This window comes from Zalophus californianus, chromosome 1, assembly GCF_009762305.2.
Source record: "Zalophus californianus isolate mZalCal1 chromosome 1, mZalCal1.pri.v2, whole genome shotgun sequence".
NCBI lineage: Eukaryota > Metazoa > Chordata > Mammalia > Carnivora > Otariidae > Zalophus > Zalophus californianus.
Window position 1 is genome coordinate 2,675,166 of NC_045595.1, and position 17,149 is coordinate 2,692,314.

At 61.5% G+C, this 17,149-nt stretch overlaps 1 protein-coding gene across 1 annotated transcript; it reads right to left on the reverse strand.

Annotated features, from left to right (window-relative positions):
* Nucleotides 1–1,592: 1,592 nt before the first annotated feature.
* On the reverse strand, nt 1,593–15,765 carry CACTIN (cactin, spliceosome C complex subunit). The gene is made up of 10 exons (XM_027586704.2): nt 15,550–15,765; nt 12,587–13,058; nt 9,773–9,868; nt 9,126–9,271; nt 8,018–8,180; nt 7,820–7,934; nt 4,251–4,443; nt 3,534–3,656; nt 3,107–3,390; nt 1,593–2,781 (listed from the first exon to the last, which is right to left on the reverse strand). Exons 1-10 carry the CDS (start codon nt 15,714–15,716, stop codon nt 2,291–2,293), a joined length of 2,250 nt encoding a protein of 749 aa, XP_027442505.1. The 5' UTR covers nt 15,717–15,765; the 3' UTR covers nt 1,593–2,290.
* Nucleotides 15,766–17,149: the final 1,384 nt, after the last annotated feature.

Below are 17,149 nucleotides of genomic sequence, written 5' to 3' on the forward strand. Positions count from 1 at the left end.
CAAGGGGCGGCTGGCTGGCTGTGGTGCCTCCAGTCGGCCTGAAGGGTCCCCCTGACGCCCAGCTCACAGCCCTGTCCAGATCATCCACCCTCTGCGGCTCCCCAGCATCCTGGGAAGAGCCCAACTGCTGGGCTTGCAGTCACCCTGCTGGGCCCCTGCCCCGGGAGCACCTGCTGCCTCGCCCTCTGCCCAGCAGCCGTGCTGCCTAGCCCAGTCCGGCTCCTGCGCCCATCTCTGGAAAACCTTCCGTGTGACTTCAGGGGGACCCTAGCCCCTAGCCCCAAAGCCTCCCCCTGCTGCAGCCTGACCGCTTGGGTCTGGGGGTGTCTGGGCCCAGCCCTCCTCCCTCCAGAGTGGGCCTCCTGGCTTAAACATGCGCCCGGAAAGTCACTTTGTTTCCCCTCCTGGTGCAGCTGTCTCCCTTGGGGTCCACACCCTGCTAGGACTGCTGAGGAGATGGAGGAATTGGGACTCTCCTGGGAGCAGGTGGAGAAACTGAGGCTGGGACAATGGGCGGTGACCTGGGAGGTGGGATTCTCCCAGCTGGAGAATTTAACCCTGAGCACTTTCTAGGCTTGAAGATGTGGGTTTCTGCAAACCTCAGTACCCACAAAGGGACATAGACGCTGTTGCGTAGAGCTGGATGCTGCGTGGACACACAGCCGTGCTGGGACGCCAAGGCAGCGCTTTACCCAGCCTGTGACCAAGCGGCAGGCTAGGGCCGACATGCCTCCTGGGTGTGCCCCAGACTCAGCCCTGCGCCCAGGGGCCTGCCCCGTGTGCAGGATAGTGGAGCGGGCCAAGAATCACCGGGTACCAACTGCTTAGATACATGCAAGATAGGAAGGTCGCCCTGGCAGTCGGTGATGAACTAGTGATGTCTGTCAGGGGTGGTGAAGGGGCCGGATGTGCTCCGTGTGCCGCCCGGCATGCACCAGGCTGGTGTGGGTGGGCCAGCTTATGTCCCCGGCTCAGGGCTCCGAGGCCCCTTGACCAGACCCACCTCCCTGCTGAGTGGCCCAGCCCTGTTGCCGTGTGCTTGTGTGAGGTGGGGCAGGATGGAGGAGAGGCCTGGGCTATGCCAGGTGCTCCTGGGAGAGTATTAAGACAGGGTTGGGGCGACCAGTGGCCTGGGGACGGTCAGTCCTGGCCATGGACGCTGGGCCGGATGGTCCTCGGTCATGAGGGCAGCCTGGGCACTGTGGGGGGCCGAGCAGCATCCGCGCCCCCCTCCCGGCCTGGAGACCCTCCACCCCTGCCCCCAGCGTGACGACCACAGACCGCCATCCCCTGCCCTGGGAGAGCAGCTCCTCACCTCCCAGCGTCCACGCTCAAGCTGGTCAGGCGCTCCGGGGGGAGGTGAAGCCATGGGTGGGCCAAGACAAGGACACCTGTGGACGTCGGGAAGCTTCCTGAGGGGCCACCACTATTCTTAAGGGCTGTCACTAAAGGTCTTCTCACCCTGGTTGTAACGTGTGTGCTCTGCCCACGGAAGATGGAAACAACGCGACCGCCTGTGGCGGCGAGGCCTGGGGCCCCAGACCGTGCGGCATTTCTGAAACTCTAGAAATATTCTAAAATAAAGTGTTTATTTAAAAAAAATGCAACTTCATGAGTAGACCAATTAAACGAAAATAAGATATTTCACCCCACCTAAAAAAAAGTCATTTTAGAGAAACAACCTAAAACGCTTCCAGACGGAACAGGGAGCGTGCGTACGGCCGTCGGGAGAAGCCGGCGCCGGGGGTCATCCCCCTTCAGGCTGGAAACGTGTCTGGAACAAGGTGTCGGAAGCAACGTTTCTGGGGCAGCGTGTGAGTGGGTGGTGGCCGCACCTGTCAGCCCCGCAGCCAAGCTCGGCCACACACAGGGACGCAAGGGCAGCTCCGGGCTGGCTGGGAGGCGGTCTCCAGGAATGCAGCTGTCCCAACATGCGGGGGCACCCGGGTCAGGTGGGGGTGCCTGTGAACGTCTCTGTGGCCTCCGGCTGCTGGACCCGATGGCAGAGGGGTCTTCCATGCCCACCCGGCGGGCAGAGGCTGACCCACAGCACCAGGCCAGCCTGGGCAAGGGCCAGCGGTGGGGGTCCTGCAGCTGCCCTGGACTCGGGTCCCTGCGCCTCAAAAGCCTGGCACGCCGTCCCGTCAGCGCTACGGGGCAGGTTCCCCAGTGACCCCCCTCCCCCCAGTTCCCAACAGGGAAAGTGGGTCCGGGCGAGGGGAAGGCCAGGGGAGGCCACCGCAGGGGGGGGGGGGGGCAGGTGGCCCCGGGGGGGGGCAGGGCCCGGCCGTCACCGGCGGTAGCGGTAGCGCTTGAAGTGGAACCAGAGCTGGAAGATGCCGTTGGCAAACTGGCAGCGGAAGCCGTGGCGGTGCGAGTACTCCCACTCGCGGTTGACGATCTTGAAGGCAATGTCCTCGTAGGGCGGCCCGGCGTGGAAGCGCAGGGTGGCGAAGTCCTTGTTGTCAGCGCACGCCTCCAGGAAGTACTCGGGCGTGGAGCGCTTGTCGATGAGGTCGGGGTAGAAGATGTTGAACTTGTAGCCCTGCACGATCTTAGGCGGCGGGTTGTCAAAGTCGTAGTGCGTCTGGTTATACTTGTTCCACTCGAAGCCCGTGTGCACGCGGTTGAAGAAGCGCGGCTTGCGCGGCCGGTACTTGTCGGCCCACAGGTAGGCCTTGCCCGTCAGTGGCATCTCCACGCTGAACTGTGCCTCATCCTGGCCCATGCCCTCCTTGGCCCGCCGGAAGAAGATGTCCTCCGCGCTCTCGCTGGCGTCACCTGCAGGCGGGGCTGCGTGAGCCGGCGCAGCGGCCCTGGGCCTCGGCTCCCCGCCTCACCACACCGAGCTGCCCCCCACCCCCCAAGCGGGGCACACCGCCCCCCCCCCGCCTGTCCCCGCTTCCAGGGGCAGATGGAGAGGTGGGCCCGGTCCCAACGCAGCCCGCCCCGACCCGGTGCTGGCCAGCTCCAAGCGTTCCCCTGGGTGGGCACCAAAGAGCCCGTGTCCCCCCGCGAGCAGCCAGAGGGCCTGGTGGTCAGAGACCTGTGGGTGGCCCCCAGCAGGGCCCCTCGGGAGGCCGGAGCAGGTCCCCACGCCCCGCACCTGTGACCTGGAGCTGCTGCCGCGACAGCTGCAGGCGCTGCAGGTCCTCATCGGGCTCCAGCACGTGGGCGTCCAGCGGCAGCTCGTGCGCCGTGAGCAGCCGGGGGCTGTACTTGCCGGCGTCATAGTCGTCCAGGCTCTGCTGGATCAGGTCCTCCTCCATGAGCACGGCCTCCCCGTCCGCCTCGCCCTCCGCGGGCGCCGCCCCTTCTGCCTCAGGCTCCCCGGAGCCGCCCTCCGACGAGGGCCCGGGTGGGGTGGGCACTGGGTCCTCGGGTTCCAGGCTGAGGAGGGGAGCGGGATGGACTGGGCCAGGGCGGCAGCAGTGGGGTGGGGTGTGGGATTGGGGGGTGGGGTGGGAGGGTGGCCCGGGACCCCTAGGAGGTCCCTGGCTGAGGGGTGGGGAGGGGGACGGGAGGCGGCCTACCTGTGGCCAGGGGATGGGGGCTCCTGCTTGAGGATGGGAAACAGAGGCTCACTCTCCACGCCCTGCTCCTGCTTCAGCTTGTACAGCTTCTGCCGCAGCACGTCCTGGTGACGCTCCCGGAGCCTGGAACGGGGGCTGGAGGTCACCCTGCCCTCCCCCCAAGCCCTCGTCCTGACCCCTGTTCTTGGCGAGAGTCCTGGGAGAGCAGCAAGGAGCCCCTGTGGAGGACCGGGGCGGGGGGGTGTTGCCCGGGGCCCTGCAGAGGCCTACGGCTGCGGGGGCTGGGGGGGGGGGTGCCGAGGGCCAGGCTTCAGCACCGAGAAACATGGGACTCGGTCACACACCCTGCCAGGAGCAGCACTCCACGGTTGGGAAGGTTGGTCCCCATACTGGGGACTCGTGTGCCATGGGAGCCCCCAAGCTGGGCTGACCAGGACGCAGGACGCCAGCAGGAGAAAATAAACTTAGAGACAGCTCTGCACAGTTCGCGGCAGACAGGCGTTGCGTTTACAGGGTGCGGCCAAACACGCTGAGAATTTGTACACAGAGGATGTGGGATGGGAGGGAGGCGGGCGGGCTCAGGGCCCGCCGTGATGCCTGCTGACCCACCAGAGGCCCTGCCCGCTGCCCAGGACCCCGACTCCAAGGGGCAGAGGCTCCCCGAGGTCACACAGGAGCCGGCTCCCGTGTCCTGCAGAGGCCGGGGGCAGGGCTGACCTGGCGCGTGCCATGTGGGCGCGGAGCTGCTGCAGGAGGCTCTCCCAGTAGCCCATGTCCAGGTTGGGGCCCCCAGCCCGGATTTTGCCCTCGATGCCCTGGAAGATGACCTGCAGCTGGCTGTACGTCTTGCCCTTGAAGACCGACTGCACGTCAGAGCTGACTGAGGCGTTGACCCCCTCTCGCCGCTCACCTGCAGGGGACGGGCCACTCAGCACGGGGCCAGGATGCTGACCCTTCCCTTTGCCCACACTGCCCCTCCTCTGGTCCTGGGGTCTTGCCTCCTCCCGGCCTCCGGTTCACCCCTGCCTCTGGCTGGGTCCTAACACACATGAGGGAGCACCAGGCCACAGACCCTAGTTGGGATGGTTCTGACTCTGGGCCGGGGGGAGCCGGGTGGGTGTTTTCCAGCCTCTCCCCCGTCTGACCCTTGGGCCAAGTCTGAGCACCTCAGCCTGGCATGCCCGGCCTGCCACCCCCACCGCATCGGAAGAGCAAGGAGGGATCGCCGGACAGCCAGACTCTCAGGAATCCAGATCCTGCTCTGCCAATCTTGGCTGTGTGACCGTGGGTAAGCGGTTCACCGTTTCTGGGCCTGGCTCCTCCCCCAGTAAGGAGAGCTGCTCGTTTCCCAGGCTTTGCAGAGTCCTGACACTGCCCCGAGGCAAGTGTGTCCCCGTCCTGCATCCATCACGAGCTGGGGGCCCAGGGCCACGTCCCTCCCCGATAGACTGAGAGGCCCCTGAGGGCGGGGCTGGGTGCCGCCTGGCGTGACCTGCTCTGGCTCACCAGCTCCCTTTCCACTCGTCAGAGACACCAAGCCCTGCCACGGGGCCTGTGCACACGTGTTGCTTTCCACTGGCAACATGATCTTTGTCCATCTGCTTCCCAGATTGCTCCCTTTGGCCTGATTTGTGGCTTCCCCTGGGCGGAGACCTTGTGGGGCTTCTGAATGCTGCCTCCCTGGCACAGTGCTAGGCCCATGGGAGCTTGGTGAGAAGCTGCTGCTGAATGCAGGGATGCACGGGTGGCACGCACGTCCTGTTCCAGAAAACTGGCTCCGGCAGCCCTCCCGCTGGACACAGGGTTGCAGCTGGTCAGTTAGGGTCACGAAGGGTCGCTCTAGCCAACCAACGTGGGGACCCTGGAATCAGCACCTAGAGACTCAGCCCCTCTGCCAGACAGCTGAGCATCCCAGGCAGCCCTAGACTCAGACTGGCTGAATCTGTGACGAGCACAGAAACATTATGGGACCAAAACCGAATTCGGTGACTACTCCCCCCCCGCCCCGCCTGTGGGGCCGCATCCCGCGTTCACGGACACACAACTCACGACCCACACAGCCAGCACCCGCCGGCGTGGCTCCACCCGAGCCACACTCTGCTACACGGTTTGAATAAAGTCACGTCCCAGGTCCAGAACACACAGGGCCCAGCTGGATCCCGGTGGGGGCTGGGGCGGCTCTGCCGAGCTGCTGGGAGCACTCCTTGGGACAGTGCTCAGGAGAGAGGGCAGCACCATGGGGAGGACCCACAGGGAATGGTAGTGGGGGGGGCCACCGCGGACGCCCACTCTTATCGTACAGTTACAAGTTCCCAGTTACCGACAAGAGAAAAACCAAAAAAAGCCCCAACTGAATTTGTAAAGACAACACACGGTGCTTTTCAGGTCTCCTGGAACAACAGAGCCGAGCCCTCTTGGAAATCATGGCAAAAAGAGGTGCCGGAGAGCAAGCTCATCTATGAGGGCAGCCAGCGCCAGCTGGGGTCCCTGCCGTAACCAGTGAGGAGGGAAAGAGGAAGCGGGGCCTCTGCCATCACCGGGAGAAGGGAAGCGGCCGCAGAAGGGGGCGACCAGCAAGGAGCCCACCAAGGGGGCAGCTGGCAAGAGAGGCAGAGGGGCGCTGTGCAAAGGGGGGCGCACAGCGGGACGGCCCTCACGCTTCCCCAGACGGTGCGTCGGGGTCGTCGGCGTCTGCAGGAGAACGCCCTGCCCCCGCAGTTCTATCCCCAGCACTGTGGCCACGAGCCAGAGAGGAGGCAAAGCACATTTCCTGAAGCGCATGACGTCCCAGAACTTCCTGCTTTTCGCCAGAAATTACTGGAGAATGTGTCCCACCAACACGAGGGCACAAAACACAAGAAAGGGAGACGTGGGGTCACAGAAAGAGGGGCTCCAACACCGCAGAGCAAAGGGAAGCCCCGTGAGGTGGGGGACAAGGCGGACAGAGGGCATGGCGACAGGAGAAAGCGGCCCGAGGCGATGCTCCGACGGGCCCGGCCAGCTCGGCCGGGGGGCTGGAGGCCTGTGGTCGGCGGCGGCCCCGCGCGCTACGACCCTTGGTCACACAGGCCTGCGCGGTTTCCGGGGCACAACCACCACCTACTCGTCTCTTCTCCTCTGACGCTCCTGGAGGTGTCCTGTCATCCCCAGGGGACAAAAGGGGAAACCAGGCTCCCAGGAGGTCACCGAGCTGCCTGGTGGCCTGGATCTGCACCAGGGCCACACCTGCCCCGGTCAGTGCTCCTCCGACTAGAGTTCTATACCCAGCCCACTGCCACCGAAGGAGATACCTCCTCACGCGTATCTCAGAGCAAAGAATTTCCTTTTCTTTCTCCCGAACTTACTAAGGGACACGCCCCGCCAAGATGAGGACACAGGACAACAATCACCACTTACAAAGATGACGAAAGACACTCCTCCTTTTCCTAAGAGGAAACCAGCCCCCCCACCCCGTGTGAGTAAGACAGGCTTGGAGGAGGGGGAGGGCGCGTATCCTTGGCCATCACCACGCCTAAGAGAAGCAGGGCCTAGGACAGGGCCCACACGAGGCCCAAAGAAGCCGGGCGCTGTCTGAGCGGTGGCCTCAGGGGGTGGAGGGGTGGGAATGCAATTGGTTCTAAACCTCTAGAACAGTGGTTCTCACCCAGGGCGATTCTGCCCCCAGGCGACACAAGGTGCTGCCTGGGGACACCTGCGGCTGTCAGGACTGAGGGTGCTCCAGACACGGAGTGGGTGCGGGCCCAGTAACTGCAGTGCTGAGCACGAGAAACTGAGCTCCAGAGCTCATTCCCCCAGAGGTTATGCGTGTGTGTGGCCACCTCCAAGGAAAGAAAGTGAATTGAAAAAGAACATCAGGTTGGACAGACTGGGGCTCCAGGGGGTTCCCAGACAAGCAGAGCCGAGTCCCCAGTCCTGCTGTCGCTCAAACACACCAAGCCGCCAGCAAAAACCTGAAACCCAAACAGACAAGGCCCCACCGGCACTACTCCCAGGAAAGCAGAGCGTGGCTGAACAAGCGTTTAAAGGAAGCTGGTGGGCAGGCACACTGCTGGGCTCTGAGCCCTGACCCATTCAGGGTCTGGAGCACTTGCTGCTGCCCCCTGGTGGCTCCCGGAGAGGCCTCCAGAGGGCCATGGTGACCCCAGATGGGGAAACTGAGGCAGGCAGCAAGCCCGAGGTTCTGTGGGGAGCCACCCGGAACAAGGCGGCTCCTAGCAGACCCAGCCACGTGCCCCCAAGAGCACACTGGGTACTTTCTGGCTACCCTGGCCCCAGCCGTGGGTTACCTGGGCCCTTGCCCGAGGCCTCCAGCTTGCGGAGCTTGGCGATCTCATCCTCCGTGATGGTGGTCATGTCCCGCCAGAAGTCCGCGTTCTTTCCCTGCTCCAGCTCCATGTATACCTGGAGGAGGGAAGTGCAGAGGGGTGAGCGTAGCAAAGGGATGTCCCGGGCGCCCAGATGCAAGCGGTGGGGCCGGGCGGTACCTGGATGTCCTCCAGCAGGTCCTCCATGTCAGCTACAGTGAGGCCGTTGAGGAAGGTATACGGTTCGTGCATCTCGACGGCCAGGTCATCGTCCTCAGCGCTGATGTACTTGGCCAGCAGGTCGATGGGCTTGGCTCGCCCGTCCCGGATGCGGATCTTGGAGCTGCCAGAGAGCAGGGAAGCAGTGTCAGAGCCCAGGATGTGCCCCCCTCCCCTCCTGAAGACCATGCCCTGGAGGAGTGACCTGTGTGGGAGCCAGGGGAAGAGTCTGGCCTGCAGCGGGTGGTGGTCAAAGAAGTCTTCCTGGAAGAGGAGTACCAGGCACAGGAACAAGACAGGTGAAAGACACAGGCCTGGACACAGGCAAGCATGGCATCTGAAGAGCAGCAGGTGGGAGTGGAGCGGGGTGGGGGGACACAGTGGGGCAGAGAAGACCCCCTCCTCCCAGTGGATGGGCTGCTGGGGTGGAAGATCAGAAGCCTCAGAGCTGCACCCGTGGGGACAGGTGTCAAGAGGCTGACGTTGGTCCAACCCAAGGGAGCCCTGCAACCAGGTAGGTCTGAGCCCTTGGGGGCGGGTGTAGCCAGCAGGCAGCAGGGCAGATGGGGCCAGGAGCGGGTTCCCGGGGCACGCACGCCAGACCCTGGGCTCAGATGCCTGCTGTTGTGGCCTCAGGCGCTCAATGGGTCCTTGTCTGTGACTGGGCCTGATGAACAGATACTCCTGGGGGCTGGGGGGTGGAGAGGGATGACCATACCAGCCTGGGGTCTAGCACCCTGCTCGCTCATGTAGCAGCACTACGTGGAGCAAGGACCATTCAGATGTCTCCCTGGCACGGGACTCAATGGTGGAGACAGGCTCAAGGAAGGAAGTGAACAGGAAGTGGCGCACACAGCAGGGGTTAGCACCAGAAGGGGGGTCAGGGAGGGACTCCCTGAGGAGGTGATAGGTGGAAACCTGAAGGGCAAGGGGCACCAGCCAGGGCAGAAGGCTCCAGGCAGTGGAAAGAGCATGTGAAAAGGCCCTGGGGCAGGCAGGGGTCCATGTGTTTGGGCCCGGAGGAGGGCAGCAGGTGGCGGAGGCGGCGCCGCGTCTGCGGCCCACGTACCGCAGCTTGGCCTGCTGCAGGTGGAAGTTGTCCTCCTGTTCCTCCCATGTCTTGAAGTGCTCCGCCTCCTTCTCCCGCTGCAGCATCTCCAGCTCCTGCTCCCGCATGGCTTTCTCCCGCTCCCGCTCCAGCCGCAGCTGCTTCACCTGGGGGCGCAGGGGGCCGACGGGGAGTACAGGCGGCCCATAACAGCCAGATGGGGGTCTCGTGGAGCCTGCCCTGTACTCTCTTAGGCCATGGGGCGCCCTGGGGTCAGGGGTGGGATATAACCCAGGCCTGCCCCCAGCCCACCAGCCCTGGACTTGGACTGGTCAGGGAAGCCCAAGGCCTCGGACAGACCCTAGGACAGAGGGGCATTCTTTCTGCTCGAAACACAGCAGCCTGTAGCAGCCAGGGTCATTCTGGTCACCTTGAAGGAAGCGTCTGAGACTGTCTGACCCAGAGGTCAGCAGAACTGAGAGGTGGAGGGAGACAGCTTGCTGGAGGCACTGCCCGAACCCCTGCATCCAGCTGTGCCTGAAGCCAGTTCCCCTGGACTTTCTGTGTAAGCCAATCGGGTCTCCCTTGACATAAGCCAGGGTGAGCCTTTAGGCCCTCACAAGGGAAGGCCTCTTGACCCCATGTAGGCAGGCCAGGGGCAACCCCACCTTCTGCAGCTCCAGGCGATTGTCCTCTTGGATTCTCTTGTTCCGCTCCTTCAGCTCCTTCTCCTCCAGGTGGCTGATCCCCTTCTTTTCCAGGGCCTGGAAGGGCCAAGCACACACCCACTGAGCAGAGATGCTCCCTCCCACCTTCCCAGGCACCACCTGCCAAGGGTGTTCCAGGCACCCCTCCGCAAGTTTCAGATCGAGATCCACCAGGCTGAGCGGTGTTTTTGAAGACAAGACCACGAGACCGAAAGAAACGACCTGCCCACGGCCACACCTCACTGACTTCCACTGAAGACGCAGCCCCCTCAGCATTCCCAGACCTAATGTGATAGAATGCAATGCTCTGGACCAGCCTCCGGCGTGGGTGAGATGTACGCTCACGTGCAGAGGGGAGGCAGCCACCCCCCCACGGGAGCACCTCTCGTGGCACCCACTGCCCTGGTTTACACAGAAGCCTCACTGGGCCAGCTCTGTGGGGTTTAAGCCCTCAGATGCCCACTGGTCAGAGATGCCCACTGCCTGTGGGCAGAGGCAGGACAGCGATGGAAGAAGAGACAGACTCAGAAAGCACACTTGCCCGGGGTCGCTATGAGGGGAACAACGGTCCCGACGCTCACAGACCCCTGGAGCACCCCACGACACAGCGAACGTGGTTCTTCCCCGTGTCCTCACCCGAGGAGGGTGCTCGAGGTACGGGGCTGGAGACCCCTCAAGCCCTCCAATATCCCCTTACAGTCGCTGCCTGAGCCGGGCGCTAAGCCTGCACTTCTGACGAGCGCTCCCCCGGCTGCGAGGGCTGTGCACGGATTCTCCCAGTGCCCAGAAGAACGTGCGCCTCCGGTAGGACACAGGACTGCCCGGCTTGGGGCCACCCCTGGACGCCCGGGCTGCTCCTTGGCCTCCCCTGCCTCAGCCTGGGCTGCCACCACACATATTAAGAGTGCCGGTACTTGTCACCTACGGCCACACAGAACAGCAACTGAGAGCACAGACGAGGAGCCCAGCAGCCCTGGTTCCAATCACAGCTCTGCCATTCCCGAGCGGGGAGACCTTGGGTGAGCAACTCAGCAGCCCGAGCTGACAAGGCTGCGTTAGGGAGAGTCAACGGGCGGAGAGCACTCTGAACAACGCCCAGCATGGAGCACGGTAGCAGTCTGTGTTATGACTGTCCATGCTGCCAGCCAGCGGCCCTGGGACAAGGAGACAGACACGCAATGCTGCCCAGACTGCGGGCCTGTCCAGAGAGGCTTCAGAGGCTGAGCTGGGGTCGAGCCGCCAAGTGATTATCACCGGAGGGGCTGATGAAGCCCTCCCGTGGGGCAAATTCCCCAAAGCCAGTGTGCGCTCCAAGAAAGACTTGCTGGGGAAATGCCCAAGCTCATGTGTGTACCAACCACCCTGAACTTGTTCATTCAACACTTACCGAGTGCCGACCGTGCGCCAGGCTCTGGGGGCAGAGTTTGCCCCGTGGAGCTCAGTCTGGCAGGAATCGCACATTATGAATCAGAGCCTCTGTTTAGAGGTACACTTTGCAACAAGACCTTTCTGGACCTGCTTGTTTCAAACAGCACTCCGATGCCGGCCTGCCCTCTCTCCTCTGTGCACTTGGCTAATCGACTTATTTACAGTCTCTCCCCCAGGAGGCTGCCGGCTCCACAGGGGTCTTTGTCTCTCTAGCTCACTGACGCACGCCTGGCCCGCATGGCCCCCAGCACCAGCAGGTACACGGAACAGGTGAGTCAGTGAAGTGCTAGGAAAGGAGATGCAGCGCCAGGACCCATGGGACTACGGGGTGCCAACAAGGCTCTTAGGAGAGGGACCGGGTCAGCTGCGACCTGAAGGCACGAGACAGCAGCAGCCGTGGAAAGAGGTGGGGAGGGTTCCAGGCGGAGGAATGGTGAGTACCAAGGTGCCGTGGGCCGGTGTGTTCTAGACAGAGGCCTGGAGTGCACGTGGTGAGTGGCAGACGCCACGGCATCTGACTGTGCCCGCCTGCTCCCGCCGCCGCAGGCCACCTGCCTCCCCGCAACAGGCGGGGGCTGCGTTACGGTTAAACCGTGTCCTCCGACAAAATACGTCACCCTCCCAACCCTGGAAGCTGGGAAGGGGGTTTTACATGGAAACAGGGTCTCTGCAGATGTAATGGGTTAAGACGAGCTCACGTGGGGTGAGGCTGGGCTCTGAACCAATGACCGGTGTCCCTACAAGACAGAAGGGGGACACACAGGAAAGATGGCCACGTGAAGGTGGCGACAGAGGCAGGGGCTGGGGTGATGCGGCCAAGGGCTGAGGGGGCCCCAGCGGCCACCAGAAGCTGCAGGAGGTGGGAGGGCACTCTCCTCTAGAGCCTCCTGAGGGAGCGGGACTCTGTCGACATCTGACCTCCAAAACCGGGCGACAAAATCTGTGGCTTTAAGTCCTGTGCGTGAGGCCGCCACTGGCCGGGTACGTGATCCGTGCGTGAGCCGTCGGCACCGAGACGACTGAGCACCTGTCTCGGGCATGTGACGCAGAGAACCCGCTCTCCAGTCACGCTGGAGCTTGGCCCGGTGTTTCGGGCAGAGCACCTGAAATTTTACATGGCAGGAACGTTTACGCAGTACAAGCCACCACGCACCAGGGTGCATGCACGTGCGCACGTCTAAAATAAACTCTCAGCAGCAAAGCACCACCTGGGAACGCGTGCTGTGCGTGCTCAATCACGTCTCTTGAAGCAGATGTCGTAACAGGCACGTAAAACAAAACCACGAGAAAGGCAGGAAGAATCTGCCAAGGACGCGCGCCACGTGCCGAGGGCGGCAACAGACTCACCTTGTTCCAGATGAAGGTGCCCAGGAGGTTGTTGTCCCCGAAGGGGTTGTCGGTGTTGGTGTAGCCCATGTACTCCTCCCCCCAGCCCATCTTCTCCCGCTTCTTCCGCTCCTTGGCCTCCTTCTTGGCCAGCCGCCGGGCCCGCTTCTCCTCGGGGGTCTCGAAGGCCTTCATCAGCTCCTCCTGCTGCTTCCGCTCCTCCCGCAGCCGCAGCCGCTCCTGCAAGCTCTGCTGTTGGCTCAGGGCTGCCGCCGCCTCCCGAGGGCTCTGGGAGCGGTCTGGGGAGGCAGAGCTGGAAGCCGAGGAGCCCGGGGACCAAGAGCGTGTCCGCTGCCGGCGGGCCCATCGGCCCCGCTGCCGCTCCTCCTCCGAGTCGGACTGAGAGGACTGGTCCTGTGAGCGCCAGCGTGGTGGCAGCGGGCTCGGGCTCTGCCTCCTTCGCCGCTGCCACCTTTCTTCCTCCGAATCTGACCTGTGGAGGGAATCACAAAGGTCTGCTTACTGCCTGCCAGTCAGTCCTTTGTGTGACAGATGTTTCCTGAGTACCTGCTGTGCAGGGCACTGTTCCGGGTTCTGGGGATATGGCAGTGACCAGCAGTGATACTTACAGCCCCTGCCTTTGGGAGGCTCACATCAACAAATAAACATGCAGCATGACGCTACATAGTGCTAGAAATCAAAAAGAAGAGTGACCTAGCATGAGAAGATGGAGATCTGAGGAGGCAACTCTGGAGGAAGTGGGGGAGGATGCTACAGGGAGGGAGTAATCCATGAAGAGGGCATAGCAAGAGCAAAGGCCCTGGGGCAGGAATTTACCTGGCATGTTCAAGAAGCAGCAGGAGGCCCATGTGGCCGGAAAAGTGTGAACAAGGGGGAGTGAGGGAAGGAGCGAGGGCAGGGCGGCAGGCTGGGTCCTGATGGTGCAGGAACTGTAAGTGTAGAAACCAGAGGACCTGATCTGTCCAAGGTAACAAGAGGGAGCTTATAGGAGAAGGTGCTGTTTAAACTGGTCCCACAGGATGGGCAAGAGGGAACCGGAGTAAGATTGGCAGGACTGAAAACCAGGCAAAAACACTGTGATCAGGGAATGGAATGCACGAGCTGCAGGGATAGATTCGTTAATGGTCAGGGGCCTTTGAACGCATAGAGGAACAACCAAGTCTTTTTATTCTGTTAAATGTTCCACCCATTAAGCTCACGTCAAAAAGTCTACACCACGAAAACCAATTATTTTGGAGTGTCTGTATGCAGACTACACGTTTAACCAAGTTTTCACTAACAGTGCCAATTCAAATTACTCATCTGGGATGGCCGATTATCGTAATTCAAATATAGGGAACAGCAGGTATACAAGATGCACCAATGACAACAGTAAAACGTGCTGCTGTACATGAACCATTGCGGAAAACAGCAACACCGGGGGCTCACACCCGAGCCAGCAAACTTTCTCTGTAAAGAGCCAGACGGTCGAGGACACAAGTCTGCCATTCCGCTGTTGCAGAGCATAAGCGGCTCTGGACAGACAAGAATGAATGGGCATGGCTGGGTCCCAATAAGCTTTTACTTCCGCACACCAAAACTTGAACGTATTCGAGTATCTCATAATATCTTCACGTGTCCTGAAATACTATTCCTTTTCTGAATTTTCCCCTCACCAACTAAAAATGTAAAAACCAGGGGCGCCTGGTGGCTCAATCATTAGGTGTCTGCTTTGGGCTCAGGTCATGATCTCAGGGTCCTGGGACCAAGTCCCGCATCGGGGGGAGGGGGGGGCGCGTCCTTGCTCAGCGGGAAGCCTGCTTCTGCCCCTTCCCACTGCTTGTGCACGCGCACCGGTGTGCTCTCTCATAAACGAATGAAATCTTTAAAAAAACATTAAAAACCATTCTTGGCTTCCAGGCTGCAGGCTGCCAAGCCCTGGTTAAACCATGTCTGCGTTATTCCTGTTCTGCTTCTTATAACTTCTTGAAAGTCCTGGGTTGCAATGACCTTAAGAGACTCAAAAACAAAAACCACTTTTTCAAATGTAGAGAGCAATGAGCCACGTCCGACTACAGCCACCGTGGCTGCGGTGTGAACAAGCCAACAGGATGGGAGACAAGGCATGCTGGGAGAGGCCCCAGGGAAGTCGTGAGTACACAGAGGAGCAAACTTGGACCACAGTGGGGCAGGGACTGGACTGAGGGTCACAGCCAGTTAGGGGCTGAGTCAGCACTGGGACCTAGGTCTGAAAGTCAGTCCCTGGCACTGTCTGCTCCCTTTGTGCTGGAGCAGACTCAAGCTAAGCCTGGACAGGTGTCCCATTTCCAAAAGGACACGACTGTGGGCCGCAGGGAAGCTGAGACCCAGGTCCTAGGAGTCAACCCAGGCCTGCCGCCTGCCACCTGTCACCCACAGTTCTTTCCTCTGACACCCACTTCCAATAGCAGGTGCTGTCACCCCTACTTAGGAAATCCCTCTCAAATCCTTCCCCACTGTGCCTCCCACTGCCTCCCTCTCTGAAAGCCACCACCATCTGTTGCCTAGACAACCGTACCATCCTCCTCCTCCCTGTTGTCACTCCTGCCAACCTCCTCAGTCCCTTTCCCACGCGAAAACCGGAGGAAGTTCCACAAAGTAAGCCAGACTACATCACTCAAAATCCTCCCATGGCTTCCTACTTCCCTCCGAATAGCGGCCAAACCCTTCACCACGGTACACAAAACTGCACGATCCGGTCTCTTATCGCCCCGACCTCCTCTCCCACTTCCCCTCTGCCCCGCCTCGCTCACTGCGCTCCTTTACTGTCCCTCCAACCGCCAGGTGCCCTGCCTGGAGCGCCTCTCTCTTTCCTTTCGCTTCCTAACTGCGACTCGCACTCGGACGTCCCCTTCTCCCGGAAGCCCTCTCTGACTAATTCGAGGATCTCTGGCTCCCCGAGGGCAGGAGCCGGATCCCCAGCGCCGTTCACGCAGCGACCCCACCTGCGCTCCCGGCTCTGCCGCCTCCGCCTGCGCCGTACTTCGTCGTCCCGGCGCCGGCGGTTTCGCCGCCCATGGCTCCCGCTCCGACTTCGACTCCGACTACCGCTCCGTTGCCTGCGGCCCCTGCGACCAGCCGACCGCGAGCGCGAGCGTGTATCCCGACCCATCAGCTGAGACCGTGGCGGCAGGGCTGACACAAATATCCGGGGCCTGCGCCGGGGGCCTTCCTCCTCTGCGGCGCGCGCCGGGCTGCCCCGTCCGCGCCTGAGCCGGGGGAAGGAAACCCATCTCGCTGCCCCATCCCGCAGGGGGTCCGACGCCCCGTAACCTCTCCACTGACCTCAAACGTGGCCCGTATGACAGACTCCGGCCAGGCTTTCGTCTCCAGGGTTGGGGGCTCGGCCTTTGGGCAGTGCTAGGGACAGCTCTATGTGGGTCCTCTCGCCTTGGTGGGGGAGCCTAGGGACTGTGGGCGGAGCAAGAACGAACCAGGAACAGCAAGTGGGGCGGAGCCTGGGGAGGCGGGACCCAGGGGAAGTGGAGCCGGAGTGGGTGGGGCCCAGAGGGCGGGAACAGGAAGAGGCGGGGCCAAAGGGAGGCGAGCCGCGCGGGCGAGGTCTTTGGGCCGGTGCGGGCGCGGGAACTGCGAGATCAGACTCAGAGATAGACAATCGCTTTATTAAAGTCCCCCCACCCCCAGCCCCAGCGAGGCAACATGGAGCTGGGATCTGAACTGGGTCGTGCAGCTTTGTTCTGTGGGTGCTGGGGAGTCACGGGAGGGTTTTGAGCGGGGAGAGGGGCGAGCGCGCTGGTTCTTAGGTGGAGTCCCTGCTGGGCTGGTGGCCAAGAAGGACTACAGCAGGTAGGGCTGGAAGACCCCGAAGTCTCTGCTCCAAGCTCCCCCAGCCCACCCCAGAGGATGGTACTTCATGTTCTAGTTTAAGCTCTTCCAAAAGTTCACCTTAACATACAACTTCACGACCTCATCCTGAATGCTAGCTTTGTACGCTCTGCTTGGTGCCAAGGCACAGGGTGGGGCTAGTGGCACGGAGGAATTTCCGAAGACCATCTCCCATCACCCTTGATAACAAGCCAGCTCATCAGCGGATGTGGATAAAACGTGAGGGAGCTGGCCCTGTGACTGTCAAAACGCAGATATATCTTTGAAAGTATGTGCATATTCATCTTTGGATGGGATGGTAAGCACATTCCAGATCATCTCATCTGCGCGTCTATAAATGAGCTGTGCGGTTCTGCATCATGATGAAACCGGGTTTCCAAGGGCCTGCTTATGGGGATGGGATCTTACTTCCAAAGCAGCTTCTCTCCAGTTGGGAATCCTGGAGAAACGTTCTCCTCTTAAAAGGGGTCCATGCATTACCCAATTTGAGCAACTCTGGCAGAACCAATATAAACTTTGGGGAGTGTGTGTTCTTTTGAACTGGGCGGCACTGTCAGAAATTTTTTTAAGTTTTCTGAACTCAACTGGAACCCGAAGGAGGCCACGGCTATTAAGGCATTGGGTCCTGTTGTTATTTTAAAAATACGACCAAGGTTTCTTTTTGCCCTCGTTCAAAGTCAGTCCTTAAATTCCCAAGCA